Raw genomic sequence first — 20,423 nt, 5'->3', positions numbered from 1 at the left:
GCAGGAGGCCATCCAACACCTGTTGGAGATCAGGGCGATCCAGCTGGTGCCTCCAGAGCAACAGGGTCAGGGGCACTACTCCATTCTGTTTGTCATCCCCAAGGCCTCAGGGGGCTGGAGAACGATCCTTGACCTGAAATGCCTGAAACGTTCCATTCGTTATAGGAGGTTCAAGATGCACTCTCTGCATTCTATCTTGGAGGGGGTTAGGCAGGGAGACTTTCTCACCTCCATAGACTTCACAGAGGCCTACCTGCACGTTCCCATTGCCCAGGATCACCACTGATATCTCAGGTTTTGCTACATGGGATACCACTATCAGTACCAGGCCCTCCCCTTCGGGCTGTCTTCGGCCCCGAGGGTATTCACGAAGGTAATGGCAGCACTGGCAGCGCACCTGAAACAGGTCCCGGTGTGCATCCAGTGTTACCTGGATGACCTGCTTTTGCAGTCATCTTCATTTAGGGGTGCTCTACGAGATCTAGACGTCACCATGACAGTCCTGAGGGATCACGGGTTTACGGTAAACCTAGCCAAGAGTCATCTCCACCCCTCTACTAGTCTGATTCACCTAGGAGCCAGAATAGACACCCAGATTGGCATGGTTTTTCTGTTGCCTGACAGACAGATAGCGCTTAGACAGCTAGCCTCCTCGATAGCCAGGAAACGCAAGGTGTCCTTAGCCACTCTGTCTAAACTGCTGGGCACCATAGTCTCCGCCATTGGCATCGTCCCATGGGCTCGCCTCCACACCAGAGATCTCCAATGGTTCCTATTGCCATTCCAGCGAAGGCTCACGAGCTGTTCACAGACCAAGGTACTTCTCCCGGTAGAGGTCTCCCGCTCCCTGACTTGGTGGAGGTCCCCAGCGGAAGGGACGGATGCTCTGCAGAGTCCATGGCCCAGGGGCCTTCTGTATGCCTTTTCTCCCTTGCTCCTGATCCCCAGGGTCATACGGAAGGTCCTTCAGGAGAGGGTGGAAGTGGTTCTATTGGCTCCTCACTGGCCCCGGAGGCTGTGGTTTGCAGATCTCCAGTCTCTGTCTGTGGAGAGGCCCTGGAGAATCCCCCAGGAGAGGATATCCCTCAGCCAGAGGTTGCTGGAGCACCCAGATCCTCAGTGGCTCCAGTTGACCGCTTGGCGATTGAGCGGAGCATCCTGAGGAAAGACCTCTTCTCCCCAGGGTGATAAGGACTATCCAGGCCGCCCGCAGACCCTCCATGGAGCGCATCTACGGCTCCACGTCGCGGGCCTTTGACTCTTGGTGTAATTCCTGAGGATACAATCCTATCCAGGCTATGGTGCCACAGGTTCTGGACTTCCTCCAGGCGGGCCTCGATAGAGGGTTAGCTCCTAACACAATTAGGAGACAGGTTTCAGCCATATCATCAGTTCTCCTGTTTGGCAGAAACCAGGGTTTGACGCACCACCCCATGGTCAGGCAATTGCTCAAGGGGGCTTCCAATCTCAAACCGCCCACGATACACAGGTACCTTTCTTGGGACTTACACAGGGTATTGGACGCTCTAACAGGCGCTCCGTTTGAGCCATTACGAACAGTTTCCCTTAAGTTCCTGACTCTGAAGGTGGCGTTCCTGGTGGCCATCACCTCTGCCAGGCGGATATCCGAACTGCAAGCGCTGTCCACCAGGGAGGATCTCTGCGTCTTCCACCAAGACAGGGTGGTGTTATGGCTGGATCCGTCCTTCATCCCCAAGGTGTGCTCCTGCTTCCATCGAGCCCAAGAATTGATTTTGCCCAACTTCTGTCCAGACCCTTCTTACCTGTTGGAGAAGAAGTGGCACACTCTGGACGTAAGGAGGGCTCTGAGGATTTACCTCAGGAGAAACCAGGCCAAACAGGAAATCCGAAGCTCTGTTTTTCTCCTTCCAACCAGGGTCCCTGGGTAACAAGGTAACTTCCACCACGATAGGCAGGTGGTTGCGAACCTGCATTGCCACTGCATACCAATCACAGGGCTTACAGACACCAAATCATATCACAGCTCACTCCACGCAGAGTGCAGCCACATCCACGGCCTGGGCCACGCAGGCATCCCTGGCCAAAATCTGCAGGGCAGCCATGTGGGCTTCCCCCTCTCCCTTTGTTAGGAACTATAAGCTGGACTCCTTTGCCTCGGCAGAAGCCTTGTTTGGCCACAGGGTGTTGCAGGCGGTTCACAGGGCAGGGTCCATGCCTCAACAGGCTTGAGTGGGGGATATGGGGCCTCAGGAGTCTCCCTCCCTAGGGACGTGCAGGCTTTGGTATGTCCCATTCTGGATACTCCTCCCCCCTCACCATAGAGAAAGGGTGTTGGTACTTACCTGATACACCTTTTCTCATAGTGTATGTGTTTGTGTGGGGGGAGGATCCAGTCCCTCCCTGACTATGTTTGTATGATTTAAGTGTCATGTTCATTGTTTATGAAGTTATAAATATTGATGTTGAAGACAATAAAAGCTAAGAACTGAATTAAGAGTCTGGAGTGAATGGTGCAACAAGTCAGATAGAGCTCTTCGTCAATAAAACTGGGGAATAACTGGTGCCAGGGTGCGTTGCCCAAAGAGCTTATCTGACTCAATCCAAACATGAAAGGATAAGGTCAACCCATTCTGGATACTCCTCCCCCACTATGAGAGGAGGCGTATCAGGTAAGTACCAACGCCCTCTTTCATCCCTCTGCTGCAGCTCTCTGTCGCTGGTTGGCTCCACAATTGATAGGGCTTTCAGGTAGGACAGGAAGAGAAAAAAGGATGCCGTAATTGGAGGAGACTATGGTGGGGGAACTGGACTTCCAAATTAATTTTCAAATTAAATATATGTTTACCTAAAAGCATGGGTTCTAGTTGTGGAATTGAAATTAATTTAGCGTGATATACCAATAAATGAGTAATGTGCTAAGTAAGATGCTGATTTCTTACTGTATATACAAAATTATATACATTAAATGTTAATGCTTACAGTTACTAAGATTTTCTGTAAATTTTATAAGGAAACTTTCTGTAAATGTATTATTACATGTTAATGCAATTTAGCTCAATTATAGCTGCTTACTTTGTAGTTCTTTATCTGTCTTAGTTAAACTATGTATCATCCAGAACTATATATAGTACCTTGTATATGAAAATCAATTTATATTGGTTATGGCCATACTTTCTTAATTTAGCATGTAAATCTATTCACCATGTAGAGTCCACATGTAGTAGAGACAAAATGAACTGCTCTAATAACATGTTTTTATGAAACATTGCAATATTTTTTTAAAAGAATGTAAATTAAGAAAACTAAAAGAAGAAAAAGGGTGGAAAAGTAGAAAAAAGAATAATGTAATAAAAGAAGAGAAAAGAAGTATATAAATAAATAATTTTCCCCTTTATCATAACATGCATAAACAATTTTAGCAACTTACCATCTTCTCTAAAAATAAAATAAATGATCTTTTCATATCACCTATCTATAAACAAATCCTTAAAATCTTGTCATTCACCCTAGTCAGCAAATGTCCATTAAGGATTACAAGAGATAAAAACGTACAGTATCTATTTTAACCTTGATCAAATAAACCAACTTTATATTCCTTCCTGATCAGGAATGAGCAATTAATTTTCCCAAGGAGCTACATGCGAAACTGGGACTGTTGTGGAGGACTGAACAAATAGAGCTGGAGCTACTGCTACAACTGCAGCCTCCACTGTCACCATTGCTGCTGTGGTGGGCCAAACAGGGACAACCAAAGGGCCGGATTCCCCGTACGATGTAAAATGCCCAAGTCTGATTTTGGTCTTTGTTACAAATAATGTCCTATACCAGGAATCCACAACTCCCAGGGCACACCCCACTACTGGACTGCAGCCTGTTAGAAACCAGGCCACGGGAGAGATGAGCAAGCATGCATGCATGAAGCTTCACTTGCGCAAGCAGAGGGCACTTCGTACACAAGCACCCTCCGCTTGTGCAAGTGGCGTTCACACGTGAGCACAAGCATCCTCCACTCTCATGAAGCTCCTTTCGCATGAGTGGAGACTGTGCACACCTGCCACTCGCACAAATGAAGCTGCATGCGTGCTTGTGCAGCTGCCACTTACAAGACCCTTCTTTCACGCAGGGCTGGACTGCCAAATTGGAAAGATTGAGGACTGCTGTCCTAGAATTTAATTTCTTTTCATTTTTTCCTTTGTAGCTTCTCACAAAAATCTTCAGAACTAAAGTCTCTTTTGTAAACATAAGGAAGCTATCCAGATAGTTCTTTTAGTTTTCTATTTGTATATCCCATTTAATTATTATGGTATTATTGGTACATTCGGTGTAACATATTTTTTCATCATTTTTAAATCAGATAAGGTTTCAAATAAGCCTTGGTCTGATAAAGCATCCATACCTTTTTTAAACACAGCCTGTCTAAAATGTCAGGCACTTTTTAAATTAACATCTGGTTCCATTGTTCAAGTATATCATCCAATATGTGCAATATTGAAATATTTTGCTTCATTTTGTATCAGTAAGTATTATCCATCTTCATTTGTAATGTTCAGCTTCTTCTGGTCCAGTTAATGTCTAACTTTCAAAGTCCTATCCTATCATGCTTTTTAAAATAAAAACAACAGCATTTTTTCATGGGAAAATGTTAAAGGAGTCCCTGCAGGTATTATTCTGCTAGCCATAGTTGACTTAGGGGACTGTGCTCATCTTTGTTTCTTTAAGCCATTGAGCCATCTGTCTGAAGATGTTTCCATGATCAGGTAACCAACATCACATGTTGCAGTGCAAAGTGTACGGTGAAATATGGAACTGTTACTTTCCCACTGAAATAATACCTATTTATCTACTCACTTTTCCATGGAAAGGAGTTTTATTAATTTCAAAATCTTATTTCAAATCCATCTGGATCCTTAGTCCATTTGTAACATTCCAAAATGAATGTTCTAATCAGCCTTTTGTTGTTTATTCCAAATAAGAATTTTTTAAGATCTAAATATATATATATATATACATTTTATTTTGTGAAGGAAACTTACTCAGTGCTATAGAAACTTGTCATTCCAAAGATTAATAGCTGAAAAATAATTAATGAGCAATTTCTAAAAATGATTAGAGGATGTGCATAAAGATGCTAACCGGTTTGGACAAACGAATTTCCTCATCTCACAGGGCTCTAAACCTACCAGTTCTTGCAAGGAGCAATTGTCTGGAACACTTTTGGGCAACCCCAAATTATCAAATCCGCTCTTGGTGTAGCCATCTTCAGTTCATCATTTCTTCCCTAGAAGTCCCATAAATGGGTAACATTTTAAAGGCTGCAGCTTTTTGGATATTTATTTAATAGCAGGTCTTAATGAACTAAGTAGGGCATATTCCTTTATGAGCTTAATGGGTTTGAAAAGTAAACCAGTCCCTAATAACAACCAAGATTTAGTACATCTGTAACAGCTAATATATAGAAGAATGACACAAATAAAGGGGCATTTTGAAATCTGAGTTTTATCCTTCAAAAACAGAGAATGCTTCAATGCACTTGTGAAATGGGATAAAAGAAGCATTGGCTATATTTAATGTCAGAGTAAATCAAAGCGTTTTGAATTACAGTTGTTTAATTAGAAGCTTGTTGCACACACCTGCTCAGTCATTTTCACTTGGCTGCTCAGTGGGAGCAACTAAACAGATCAAAGAAACACATTGCCTTGTTTCTTAGAATGTTGCTGGAACCAGTATCTCTAGTTTGCTCTTCTATACCTGGAACTCATGTTTATTTCTTGTCTGTAGATTCTGGCTTATTTAATCCGGGGTAAGGAAAAGCTTTCATATATTCTGCTTCTGGCAGGACGAGTAAAGCAGAAGTGATTGAGTAATGGTTCCAACTAAAATATGCATTTCCAGGAAATGCAGACAAATGAGAAGCTTAAGCTCTGCATCTGTCAGCTATTATGTTAATCCATAAGGCAAATCATAATCACTTGTGTATGAGTGAGATGCTTATGGGATTATGGATAGTTGATAAAGTGTAACAATTAATACAAAAAGTTTAATAGCCATTCAGACTAATAGTTGTTATGGCAGTAATTATAGTAAACAAGCAGAACTCAAGGGTTACAAATAAAAGGCAATTGGGGATAAAAACCTGTTGTAATGATCTTGGTAGACTTGAACAATATGAATTTGGATATGTCGTCCTCTCTTGCTCTCTTCATTTCGTAGTGTGCTTTGCACAACTGTGAACTATCATGGCATATAAAATAAGCCATAGTTACCACAAAAGCAGAACTGGAAGCCACAAATGGTGTGAGCTATATGAGTAGTAATCTGTAAAAAGCATGTTCTCATTAAAAAATTAATGTGTTCAGAATCACTTGATCTTCAGTATTTCTTTTGTGAGAAAATACTCAAACTACCCCTTACATTTAAAATACTATCCTATATATCTGTACAGTCTATGTATTAACAGATATATGATTATCTGGATTAAGTCCTACCGAATCTCCAAGTATTACCTTTAATTACACTTGCTTATATTTTCACCTTCTCGTTTGCACTTCTTCCCTCCAATTCAGAATCTCCCCTGCTTAAATTGTTAAGTTATAGAAGGGAAGCATCATCACTAGCACAATGTACTTTGAGGGTACTTAGTAAGAATGCAGCATTTGAAATTGTGTGACTGCTTCCTCTCTACTATAATAATGTTTCTGTAAAAATCAGAAACATTAAAAGCAAGCATTTCTGTTCTACACCAATATTTATCCCATTCCAGAGTCTCTTATTTTTCCTTGAAGTTTTATTAATGGTCAGATGTGTTAATGGAAGATGACAAAATAAAATCCAGGTTACTGTTTTAGAAAAAAGAGTTTATTTTTACTTACAGAGCATATGATAACACAAAGCACATAATAAAGAGCATATTTTGCTATCAGAATACATGTCAGAATAACACTTAATTAGTGTTAATTAATAGTCTAATTGAGCTGCCTTTGTAAATGTGAAAAAGTGTAGTTGCTGGATTACTGCTGCTCAGGAAAAACATTCTTGTGCATTTGTTTGATTTTTCTTTCAAGGCATTTAAGAGAGAAGACAGCAATAACAGTAACATCTAAAGGGTTCTATGGGCTGGAAGATGAGAAGGGAACAGCTTGTACTTCAACAAGGCGTCGTTCTACACCCCGCAGTTTAGCAGGCTTGACTACAGGCGTGTTTGAATCCGTAATGGTTCAGGTTCTGAGACAGGAAGAACAACTGAAAGCAAAAGAAGAAAAGAGGTAAAAGGCAAAAGTGGAATGTGTTTAGCTATTCTTTCTTTATTTTGTCCCTCCGGGCTTTGTCCCTTAAAAGATTAAACATTTCACTTGCCCCTCATTTCTGGTTCAAAACGGATTTCCAAAAGAAATCTAAATGGTTAACAGATAATTATGCCGTTGTATCTGTTCTTAGAAAAATAAGACATTTTTTTGGAACCAAAACACATGAAATACACTTTTATATTTCAAGAATTAGAAACTGCTCTAAGACTACAGAATTTTTTTTTAAATCATTATTTTCTTGTGGATAGCATCCAATTGTGCCTAGATACTGGTAGACAGGTACTTGTTCAGAGAACACCTACCCAGTCTCTCTTCACTGCTTGTCTCCCAATCAGCATTCAGAAGTTCATGGGAGGATGCAGGGGAAAGGAAGGCACCAATATGTCTACTCACATAATAGTGGTGGTAGCCTTAACTGTTCATTTTATTAATATCCTGCTTTGGAACAAAAAACATGTATTTTTGTTTTATTAGAAAACTATTTGATAGCAAAGCATTTCATTTTTCAGGGGTGGTGATTGTGGTGGTTAATTTAGACCTTAGCTCAAATATCAACATAGTTAACATATCTCCCATTTATTTTACATTATTAATAGTTTACAATTAAGTTTAATGTAGCATTAATATATGGGGCTATATAAAATCAGGAGGAAGGTGAAAAAGCAGCCTACTAATTTGGTAGAGTGGCTTGGCTTAGAAAGCTTTTACTATTAATCATAATTAACTTTCAGGAAAGATTCTCTTTTGAATTATGAAAATTAATTTTGGCATGTAGAGTTATTTTAGTTGATGGCAAAAGTCCCTTTGTAAACTCGCAAAACATCTCTATTTATTTAGTGTGATAACAATAGTAAATATCATAAACTCTGAAATTTATGGCTTTTTCCTAGCCAAGTTTAATAAACTGAATGTATCTTTTTTGCATACCTTTTTGCAAATTTTTCTTATATAAAATGGCAATGAAAAAATGTCCAGGACTCATATGTAGCATGTTCATGTTACGATTAAGCCATAACACAACAGTCGTAGAATGCCTGGATTGAGGAAAAGGCAGTTATATTCCACAGCTAGGAGAGTGGATAGGGACAGCTTGCTAAGCCCCAGTAACTAACACTGGTATAGGCAGGTCAGTCCTGTGTATAAAAGAAAAGGAGAGAAGGAAATACGTATATTGAGACTCACAGAAACTAAAAATATACTCATAATAAATCCATTGAAATGTATAAGAATATAGCAAATTGTAAAACGTAGTATATCTGTAAAATAAGTTACATAACAAATTTGAGAGATAAAGTTTAGGGAAAAACATATGCATAGAAATAAGTTTGTGAAAAAGTAAGAGTTATTTAAATCTACATAAAGGTATAGATCTTCAATTGTATTGATAAGTAATTTTTTTATTTTTGTAAATAATGTATTTTTATAAATCTTCCTCTGCAACAAGAGAAGATAAAAGTACAATTCTTGTCTTTAGTTGGTACCATTCTTCTAAAAAATCATACTACACCATTCTTTCATTTTGACCACTTCTTCAATTTCTGGAGTTCAGAAGTTCTTTTATATTAAGATAGGAAATCTGCAGATATCTTGTTTTTTAGCTTGATGACAGATAGAAAACTTATACAATTTTTGGACAGAATTCTATCAAGAATAGAATTCAATTATTAAATCTACCTAATTGGTCAATTATTAGTCATCACTTTACATTCCAGGGTCCCATAGATACACATTAAGTACCTTGATGGCCCAAAGTATTTGTTAGGAGAAATTCAATATTTGGTGCATTGGTCCCTGTCTATAAAGTAAACAAACCTCTTGTGCATATCTTTGAGAGAGGCACTTCATTCACAAACAAAGTTCTCTGTGAGCAACCATGATGTGATGGCAGACATTGGTTGCTCACAGCTGTTTTCAGGCAGAAGACCTTGGTAAGGGTTTGGACAGCTATGCCAAATGTTTGAGGCACTACAACTACCTTTGCAATATGGATCCAGAAAATTATTCACCTAATCTATAAAAAATAGTTTGTTAATAATGTGAAGTACTCAAACATTAATACTGGATTTGACATTTATAATTAATTCCACAAATATGTATCTATATCTCTGAACATTTGTTTGTAATTCTAAAGTCATTTTATTAAGCTAGCTTCAACTTTTTCTGTTAAAAGACATTTCCAAGATGGCCTCATCCATACGGCACATAAGATGGCTTACATGAGCTCTCCCTCATTGTGCTTGTCAAGCCATGATTTTTGAAGTAGTGTATGAACCAGGCAATTGTGGCTTACTAAATGAACCATGACTTAGCATAATGTCTGAATCCAGTTAATATTAATCCTTTTGTTTGTATTTTTATTCATCATTTAATTATTAGTAACTTTTCCTGAATTAATCTCTATATATGTGAATCCAATCTCCATCATCCTCTATGTAATTGAGGAGCATATTAATTATAGATGAGTCAAATATATCTGGGAACAGAATAATTAGGAATGCTTGGCTATGTATTGTTATTGCATGCAGTTTAGAGGATTGTCAATACTTCAGTTTAAACAAAGCACTTTGATTTGTAAATCCAGTCATTGTTAAGACAAAAGCATATCAATATAATCAAGTATTGATATATGAACCAAGCTAAGATAGTTTTAAATATACAAAATACCCTTTTCTTGTTTAATACTTCATGTGCAATCTTGAAACAATCCACATAATTATTCCAAGGATGAATGCATGGAAGCTTTGTTTGTGTCTCAAACTTTCTGGAAGTCACGAAAAAAAGAACCACTTGATTAATATTTTCCCTAAATTTTCTTCAAGAGCAGGATAGCTCTGATTCTTTACAGAATAAAATAATGTACAGATTATACTGTTTTTTTCCTGTGTGCTGCTTGTAGAGTCCAAACAAGGATTAAATTCTGTCCTTCTGCCCAATGGACTGGATTGAAATTCTTGACCATGCCTCCTGGTCTCTCGGTATCTTCAGTTTTTCAATTCAGTCCATTGCCCATTAGGACGTCTTTTTAGTCTCTCCTGAGACTTTTCTTCTTTTTCTTACCTGTATTCTTTACAAGCATTCGATTCCCTTTTATTCCTTATTTGTTCCTTGCCTAGACCTTTTTTCCTTCTAGCAGCATTAAGTTCCTTCGCCTCTCTGCATAATGACAGAGAGGCTCGGCTCTCCAGGCCTCCCGGGGTAATCTGGGTACTGGGAGCTGCTAGCTGGGTGGTTTTCTACCACCGGGGTTTGTCCGTCAGACAGCCCACGTGGTGAGACACCGAAGTCTTCAGAGGAGGTGAGCTTTCGGAGCGGAGCAACAGCTGGCTTTCCCCTTCACAGCGGAGGCAACATGGTACTTCCCTGGGCGCCGCCATCTTGCGCCGCCCCCTTACAATGGCCATTTTTGAGCGGCAAAGTTTCTCGCAGTTTGCACAATTGCCGTGTTTTCTCACCGGTGGCTGGAGAAAGTCAGGACGGCAATTGGAGCACTCTCTTGAAGCGGCGAGAATTTGGGGCTATTTCAGAGGTTTCTCAGGCCGAGAAACCCTCCACATCTAGCCTTTCGATCTCTGGCACACTCCTTCACAATCCTCTTCCCTTGGCAGCGTTAAATTGTGTTCCGTTGGCGCATGCTTTCTCTGCTTCCCAGCGAATTGCCAGCAGACACTCTACTTGCCAGATCTCTGCCTGACCACCGCAGAAGCCGACTACCACCATGCGGATGAGATCTCTGTGGACCTTCTTCCGACAGGCCAGTCTCCCAATCCGACAGGGCCCTATCTCAGGAAGGTGGGCAGGGCTGCTAGGGAAGCTATTGGGGGGACCAAGACTAGCAAGCCTTATTCCAGGCAGCCATCTAAGGCGCAGGAAAAAGATGCTTCCAGACGCCAGAAGGCCCTGGAGAAAGAATTCGCAAAGGCCCAAAGGCAAATAGTGGCACAAGTCCACCAGCCAGATCATCCAGAAAGCCCTATTGGTCGGGATCCAATTGGGGGCCCCTCTCCTCCTCCTGCTATCTCTGAGTGTGTGGGGGTTTTCAGAGAAGTTTCTCTCTCCGGGGGTCCAGGTCCCCTTCCCCCTCCCTGGGGGGGGATGCGGACCTATTTGAGTGCAACTTACTTTCTGATAGGGAGGGCTCCCCCCTCCTGTTCCTCAAGCTAGGGATCCCACTCTTAGGCCCACTATGGCGGGGACCCGCCCAGTAGAAGACCTGGGCCCAGACCTCTCAGCAGAAATGCGGCAGTGATTGCTACAGCAATCTCTCAGGGGATAGCTGAGGGTCTTCAAAGGTCTGAGGCACAACCACAGGTTCCACAGCCAGCTCCTCCCATTGCTCAGGCTGCTCCAGCGCCTCAGGCCCCTCTAGCTCCACAAACCCCTCAGGGGCCCTGGAGAGCGACGGTGCCCCCACAGGCCTTCATCTCCATCCCCATCAGTGGCCAGTGCTGAATCAGTTTGGGACGATGAGGATGTGGGGAGTCATGACTTATCGGATGATGAGAACCCCGTTCCAGATAAACCAGGGTTGCTGGGTTGTTTCAACCATCCCTGTTCAAATCAATCTTCTTCAAGGCCAAGGTGTCCACCCACATGGAGGTGGTGGTGCCTCCGGATCAGGCAGCTGCGGATCCTACGGATCACAGTAAAGGCCTGTACGATGAGAAGGTCCCCACTCAGGAAATCGTCCCTTCTCCCAAACTCTTTAAAGATGTAGTCCAACGCCAGTGAGTCCAACCTGGGATCCTGGCCACCCCTGGTGGTAATGACAAACAACTTTACTCAGTGGATCCCACCATGGAAGATCTTCTTAAGCTCCCTTCCATTGATCCTCTAGTTCAGCCTCTCCCTTCCTCTTCAGTGCTCCCACCGGACCTTCTAGAGGGACTTAAGGCGGAGGACAAAACAGATGAACGGGCTTGTCACAAAACCCATCAAGCTGCAGCTTGGGCCATTAAAGCGGCCACCTCCTCCTCGTTCTTCAATAGGGCCACGATTGCCTGGCTTCGCCAGTTATTCACTAGGCTCCCGGCAGGGGACGCCAGACTGCAGCATGACGTAAACAAAATTGTAGCCACGGCGGAATATTCTGCAGATGCCACCCTTAACGTGGCGAAGTTTGTTTTGCACGCCATGGCCTCTAATGTCACCTCTCGTAGACTTATGGCTATGCCACTGGAACGCGGATATGGGTTCGAAGTGGAAGATTGCTTCCACTCCCTTTAAAGGGGGCAAGTTATTTGGGGAGGCCCTTGACTCAGTTTTAGTTGATAACAAGGATAAGTGGAAGGTGATGCCCACGGTTTCCAGGAAACGACCGCAAGTCGTCCTCCTTCTCCTGCACGCAGGCTTCTCGCCCAGCTGATTCTCTGAACAACAACTCCTCCTTTCAGCGTTCCTATGCTCAAGGGACGGATCGTAATCAGGATTGACAGCCATTTCGGGACAGGGCCCGTCAGCAGCCCTACTCCCAGCGTTCCTTTCGGAGAGGGTTTGGAAACAAGCCCTTCCATCGGAACAAGTGGCCACATCCCAATTCTCCCATGGGGTGGTGGTGGCTCCAACTCTTTGCTGCACAGTGGGAGGAGATTACCTCAGATGCGTGGGTGCTCCAAACGATTCGGATAGGCCTCACTCTGGAATTCCTCTCCCCCCCTCCATGCCACTTCATTTGTTGCCTGACTCCCAGATGCCCAACTAAGAGGGGTCTCATGGAGGCCGAGATCCATCACCTCAGAAAGATCAGGGCCATAGAAGTGGTTCCCCCAGGGCAAGAATGCAGGAGGTTCTATTCCATTCTTTTTCTAGTGCCCAAAAGCTCGGGGGGTGGTGGTGGAGAGCAATACTATATTTAAAGGAGCTGAACCATTATGTGGTCTACAAAAAGTTCAAAATACAGTGCCTCCAATCTATCTTGGGCTGCATTTGTCAAGGGGACTTCCTAACATTAATAGACTTAAAGGAGGCGTACCTCCACGTCCCCATCAGGCCCGAGCACAGGCGCTAGCTAAGATTCTTCTACGCCGGGACCCACTTTCAGTACAAGGCTCTTCCATTCGCCCTGTCGTCAGCCCCAAGGATGTTTACAAAGATCCTGTCTGCAGTGGCTGCCTACCTAAGGTCACAACCGATCCGCCTACAGTGTTACCTAGACAACATCTTGATTCAGTAGTCATTGGCATCGCAAGCAACATGAGATCTACGCATCACCATGCGGACGTTGCAGAATCATAGTTTGACCATCAACCTCGAAAAGAGCCACCTGACTCCAGTCACCAGGATTCGGCACTTGGGGACCATGATAGACACTTCATCTTGCCAAGTCTTCCTGTCACCGGACCAAGTCAAAAGTCTCTGAGAACTGATCCAAAAGGTTTGCCTCTCCCCCAGAACTCGCATTGTTACCCTATCACAATTGCTGGGGAAGATGATCTTGTGTCTCTCGATTGTTCCTTGGGCGAGACTCCATACGAGAGATCTGCAGTGGTTTATCCTACCAATGCAGAGACCGAAGACTAGCAATTCACCGGTCAAGGTACTTCTACCCACCAAAGTTTTTCGTTCTCTCTGGTGGTGGCTTTCACCAGCTCTCCTGAAAGGGACTTACTTCAAGGAACCGCCCAGACTGACCATCACAACCAATACCAGCTTCTTCGGCTGGGGAGCTCACTTGCACACCCTAGTGACTCAGGGACACTGGTCAGCTTGCGATCTCTCACACAACATCAATTGGTTGGAGCTGAGGGCAGTCAGGCTAGAGCTTCCCAAGTTCCAGCACTGCATCCAACACCGACAATGTGGCAATAAAGGCACAAATAAATCACCAAGGGGGTACCAGGTCCCGGTCCCTCATGACGGACGCGGAGGCAATTGGTTGGTGGGCGGAACGTCACCTACAATCCATTCAGGCAGAGCACATCTTCAGAGTGAACGATGTCCAGGCGGACTGGCTTAGCCACACCAGACTAGAGAACTCGGAGTGGCATCTCCATCCGCGCCTCTTTCACCAATTATTTCAAAGGTTCGGTCATTCCCTGGTTGACCTATTTGCCACTCTGGAGAATGCTCAGCTCCCCTGATTTTTCACCAGATTCCAATGTCCCCGGGTAGAAGGAGTCGACGCCCTCTGATCCCCCTGGCCCCCGGGCTGCTCTACGCCTTCCCTCCACTGGTGCTCATTCCCAGACTGATCAGGAAGATTCTGGAGGAGCAGGCAGAGGTTCTTGTGGTGGCTCCATATTGGCCCCAACGGACTTGGTTTGCCGATCTGACGTGCCTGTCCATCGCACATCCCTGGAGGATTCCTCAGGAGTCGGTCTCTCTCAACCAGGGAGCAGTTATGCATCCAGAGCCCCAGTGGCTCAAGCTAACCGTATGTCACTTGAGAGGGACCTCCTGAGGAGAGCCAACTATTCTACCAAGGTGATCAGCACCATCCAAGCCTCCAGACGAGCCTCCACCTCGTGGATCTATGATGCCACCTGGATCACCTTTGCTAGCTGGTGCACAACACGCCATCTTCAACCAACAGCCACTCCCCCCTCTCAAATCCTAAATTTTCTACAGGAGGGCCTTGATAGGGGTCTAGCTGCTAACACCTTACTACGCCAAGTAGCAATCTTGTCCATTGTGCTCTCCTATGGCAACCATCAGCCACTCAGCAGGCACCAAGAAGTAAGCAGCTTCCTATGTGGCGCCTCCAACCTGAGTCCCCAGGTTGTCCATCATTATCCTTCCTGGGATCTTGCCACTGTGCTCAGGGCGCTCACTGCTCTCCCCCCCCCCTTGAGCCATTACGTCATGCATCCTTACAACACCTGTCTCCTAAAACTGCCTTCCTTGTTGCTATTACTTCAGCCCACAGGATTTCAGAAATTGTGGCTCTATCGGTCTGGGATGATTTGTGTACCATCCACCCAGACAGATTTGTCCTCCGTCTCGATCCATCATTATAAATCAAAAATTAATTCATATTTTCATCATGCCCAGGAAGTTGTCCTCCCAGACTTTTGCCCATGCCCAAATCACCCGATAGAGCGTCGTTGGCACTCTCTCTATGTTCGAAGGGCAGTCAAGAGGTACATCAGACACATGGTTTCCCTTCGTCGGTCAGAGGCCTTGTTTATTGCTTCTTAACCAACCTCATTGGGTCAAAAGGTCATCTCGTCCACCATTGGGAGATGGATCAAGGCTTGCATCTCCCTGGCCTGTGGACAGCAGGGCAGGCCCGTTCCTTCTCGAGTGACAGCACTTTCCACACTCAGTGCGGCCATGACAGTGGCCTGGGCCACTCAGGCATCGGTCGAGGAGATCTGCAAAGAGGCAACCTGGGTGTCCCCATCATTATTTGTCAGACACTACAAGCTGGACAAATTTGCATCCACAGATGCGGCCTTTGGCAGGAGAGTGCTTCAGGCCATTGTTTCTGAGACGCATTAGGGTTGGGTTGTTATTCTTTTTTGTTCCCGCCCTTGGACATTTCTTTGCTTGGGTATGTCCCTTGCTTAGACTCTCCAAGCAGCGCACAGGGAAATGACCATTGGCTTACCTGAAGGGTCCTTTTCTGTGTGCTGCAGGAGAGTCCAATCCCGCCCTAAAGTTATCTCCTTTCCATCGGAGTTGTTCTTACTTTTCGTCTGTGGATGTTGTTTGGAAGGATGGAACATTAACATTGACTTGACATCAACTTACCTTTCGGGACCATGCCTTCATTAAAAAACTGAAGATACCGGGAGACCAGAAGGCATGGTCAAGAATTTCAATCCAGTCCATTGGGCAGAAGGACAGAATTTAACCCTTGCTTGGACTCTCCTGCAGCGTTCGGAAAAGGACCCTTCAGGTAAGCCAATGGTCATTTTCCCTTGAATTTGTTTAGCAAAAGCTGTGATCTAGAGATAGCAATTTTATATATAAATAATATAATATTTATAATATTATATATTATAAATAAAAATATTTTGCTAGTATTTAGTCCATCAGCTGTTCACTAATTAATGTAACAACTTGTACCCAATCAGCTCTGAGATTCACTGAAACATAGAATGTAATGGACAGTGCTTGTATCAATAGCTGCTGCAATGCTTATGAGTTGAGGATCTTTTTTCTTATATTAAAATTAACCTGATGCAGAAAGAGGATATAGAATTGATATTGGCCAAGTGGCTTATTATTAGGACACTAATGTACTTGAAACAGATACCAAATAGCTTGTACAATAGATGAAATATAAAATAAACTGAAGGTATGGGCTAGACTGGAAAAAAAAACTGGCTAGAACAAGCAACCAGAGGTGTAGCTAAAGAAGTTTCAATTCAGTCCTTGGGCAGAAGGCAAAATTTAACCCATGCTTGGACTCTCCAAGCAGCGCACAGGAGAACATAAGATTTAGTATTCAGTAGTCTGATTTTTTTTTTAAAAGATAATATATTGGGAATATGGATTGTGGAATATGGACAAAGTATGGAATATGGACAAAGTATCCACAATATGGAATATTGTGATTTAAAATATATATTGACATATTTATCAATATGGTGGTCTTTATAAATGAAGAAACCTTTGATAGGATTTAAAGTGTATTCCTTTAGAACCTGGGTCCCAAAAGTACAGTGGCAGAAATAGCAGGGCTTTCCCATCCTTTGTACCCTTACAGTTAATCTCCTTAAAATAAAAAGCTTGGGTAAAAGCCAGGAGGCTATAGCAGGTGGGATTATGTGGACTGCAGCATGTGGAACTATATTGTATGAGCAAGTGTTCTGGGAAAGTGTTTTTCCTTTACATAGAATACTGTGGGATCTCAGAATGAAGTCTTGATAATGATAAAAAATTAGTAGTAGAGTTCTGTTCTGTGCATGAGTGTGGTAAGATTTCAATAGAATTAATTTGAGACATTAATAATTATATTATCTTTCTAATATTATGCAATATTATATATTATAAATAAAAATATTTTGCTAGTATTTAGTCCATCAGCTGTTCACTAAACACAGGCACCATAACAGACTATTTGTTTTTTTTATGCACTCAGTGCAAATGTCTGCTGTTATAATATTTTATCTTTATACTACATCATGCTATAAGTATTAATAGGAAAATAGGATGTGAGGGATAATTTATCTTGGGCAAAAGAAGTATAGTACCATATGCTGCATCAGCACCCCTAGGTGCTACATTACAAAACTTGTTCTAGTTGAAGAATAACTTAATATCCAGTGACAATAAGATAATAAAGTAGCCAAACTAAATCAGGTTGCTGTTTTAGTAGATTTTGAATTATAGAAGTATTGCATTATCTAAGACTTAGTCAAAATCTTAGTTACGCTACTATAAAGTTTATTTTGCTTTTATGTACAAACTATTTTCCATTTGTCTTCCTTTTTTTAATGTTAAACCTTTTTTTTTTAGACTTCGAGACCAAGAAAGAAAAGAGGCAGAAGAAGCTAGTCAAAAAGAAGTAGAAGAATGGGAAAAGTCTCTTCTGTCTCAAGCAGCACCTACTCAAATGGAAAACATGTGGGAAATTCCAGCTGTTGGCCATTTTCTTTGTTTAGCACAACATATTTTAAATTTGCCTGAAATAGTATTTTATGAATTGGAACGCTGTCTTTTGATGCCTCAGTGTAGTCCATTTTTGTCTAAAATAATGACTTCTTTGTTAAGTCCTCCCCATCGAAGATCTACTTTGCATCGAAGACCAAGTTTACCTTACAGGACTTGGGAAGCAGCACTTAGACAGAAAGTACAACAGTGGTATACAGTGGTTGGGCAAACTGATAATCCAGACAGTTGTGCAGAAAAACTTGGTCTCTGTCCTCAGTTTTTCAAAGTTCTTGGAGAAGTCAATCCTTTGGAGGAAAAACCATTTCATGAACTTCCATTTTGTCAGAAGGTATGGTTGCTTAAAGGCCTCTGCGACTTCGTATATGAGACTCAAAAAGATGTACAGGATGCAGTACTTGGTCAACCTATTCATGAGTGCAGGGAAGTGATTCTGGGTTATGATTACTTGGAACATGCCTATGTTCACTTCCCACAATTCTGTGGTGCAGACGTACGGATTTATAAGCAAAAGCCTTTTCATGCCCCTGAATTTCCCATTTCTCCAATTAAAGTAAAAAGAGTACCACGCATTAAACTGGAGAAGGTGAAATGTGAGTATGGCATCAAAAGCAATGGGGAAATTAGATTTGACGCTAAAGAGCTGTTGCCCCATACAAAACAAGAACCTGAAAAAAATCTTTGCTTGGCAAAAGTTCACTTGAATCTCTTGAATGTCATACCAGAACATGAAATCAAATATAATTGCGAAGAAAAAACACATAAGGATTGTGACTTTACAAAAGATTGCTGTAAAGAAAATCAAGATAAAGGCATTGTTTCAGAAGATGGTTTGGGGGAACCTCTTAGCCCAGGAGAAATCAGGATTCTTGAAAACAAAGAAAAATGTGGTGAATCTTCAGTAGTCAAACTTGAGGGAATTCCATTAAAAGAAAACACACTTAAAATGTGCCAGATTCATGTGAATGGTAATCAGACTGACAATCCAGACTTTAATTGTCACAAGGTTGCTAAAGAAGTGACTTCAAAGAATCTGGTAGAACAGAAAACACTAATGTTTAGTCAAGTAAGAGCAAAGAAGAAGAAGAAGAAGAAAAAGAAATTGAAAGATATTTTGAATGAAAGCCTTCAGAGAAAACGCGAGATTCATCTCCACTCATTAAAATCTTATAAACCTGAGATCCAGAATAAATTACTCATGATAAAAAAGAAAGCCAAACACAAGAAGCACAAATCTGGTAAGATGACTTGAACAAAGCAACAGGGGGAAATAATTTTGCTGGCTGTTTTCCTATTTAAACATTTAATGCTCTGCTAAAAATTGTTCTGAATTTGATTTTCTTTCCAACCTAGACAGTATAGGTAGCATCCCTCCCACACATAAAGGAGAGAGGAACTCCTCCAAAGGGCTGTAGGAATGGAGTTCAGACCTGAAGATCTGAATTGTTTTTCTGCAACCATTCAGAGGAGTTCCCTTCTGTGCACAGAGGGGAACTAAACTCAGCAGGCAGCTTAGGAGGTTGCTTAATGACTGCAGGCAGGACTGCAGGATTGCAGTTATTGAATGAAGCAGTCACATGGGCATTCCACTTAATATAAGTTTCTCAACAACTGAGATTCTGATCCCAATTGTGGTCATAAATTGAAGACTAATTATATTAAGCTTTCAGATTTGTATTTTACAAAAGTAGTCTCATCAGTACTACATAGGCTACTAATGTTTCTTCCCTAGTGTTGAATTCCTCTTCCAATCCAGCTTTCCTCAATATGTATGTATGTATGCATGTATGTATGTATGTATGTATGTATGTATGTATGTATGTATGTATATGCTACATATATATGCTACATATAAGTTGAAAAAATAAGGAAAGAGTATGCAACTTTTTCTCACTCCTTTGCCAATCTGGGGCCAATCTTTTTTGCTATATTCCATCATAACTGTGGTTTCCTGACTTGTGTATAGGTTTTGTATGAGCAAAAGGACATCTTGTAGGATTCTCATTTTTAAACAATATTCTATAGCTTGACATGATCAAAATAATCAAAGGTCTTTCTGTGATCAATATTTTTTTCCTATTCTTTGGCTGTCTTAATTATCTAGAGCACCTTAGCAATAATGTCATATTCCAGCCTTTTCCAAAATCAAGTTGCATAGCTGGCCACCCCCCTTTTCATACAGGATTCTAATTTGCATTGGATGACCCTATTTTGCTACCATTTGAAATTAAGGATACTTTATGATAGTTTGCAGAGTCTACTACATTTTCTTTCTTTGCTATTAAAATATAGGTTGACCTTTTCCAATCTGTTGGCCACTGTGTATTCTCACAACATGCTGTATTTGTTGGAATACTTTAATTAGAATCCTTTCTAATTCTTCTTCTGTTGCTTGTCATATTTTTGAATATATTATTTCTATTTCTGCAACCTTCTGATTTGTCAGTGACCAGAGTATACGGATCTCACTAGTGATATTTTGGTACTAGAGGTTTTTAAAATTTGAGAATATCTTCCAAGGTATATTGGATATTGATAACTGTACTTTACAGAATTACAGTATACTCCTTTCATGTTTGTTTG

The 20,423-nt window shown here is 41.9% G+C and overlaps 1 protein-coding gene across 3 annotated transcripts in view; it reads left to right on the top strand.

Moving 5' to 3' along the window:
* BRD10 (bromodomain containing 10) overlaps nucleotides 1-20,423 on the top strand; it is a 50,511-nt gene that overhangs the window by 13,667 nt on the left and 16,421 nt on the right. For 2 of the 3 annotated variants that reach the window (XM_014076302.2, XM_014076301.2), the window contains exons 2-3: nucleotides 7,044-7,244; nucleotides 17,688-19,078. In XM_014076302.2, the coding sequence (XP_013931777.2) occupies nucleotides 7,044-7,244; nucleotides 17,688-19,078 (1,592 nt within the window). The remainder of the gene's footprint in view (nucleotides 1-7,043; nucleotides 7,245-17,687; nucleotides 19,079-20,423) is intronic. The other variant, XM_014076303.2, reaches the window with a different exon arrangement.

This window comes from Thamnophis sirtalis, unplaced genomic scaffold (assembly GCF_051295495.1).
Source record: "Thamnophis sirtalis isolate CommonGarterSnake01/CBP01778 unplaced genomic scaffold, rThaSir2_p1.2 scaffold_5, whole genome shotgun sequence".
In the NCBI taxonomy this organism is placed as follows: Eukaryota; Metazoa; Chordata; class Lepidosauria; order Squamata; family Natricidae; genus Thamnophis; species Thamnophis sirtalis.
The sequence above is the reverse complement of the archived record's forward strand: the minus strand, read 5'-3'. Positions and strand labels throughout refer to the sequence as shown.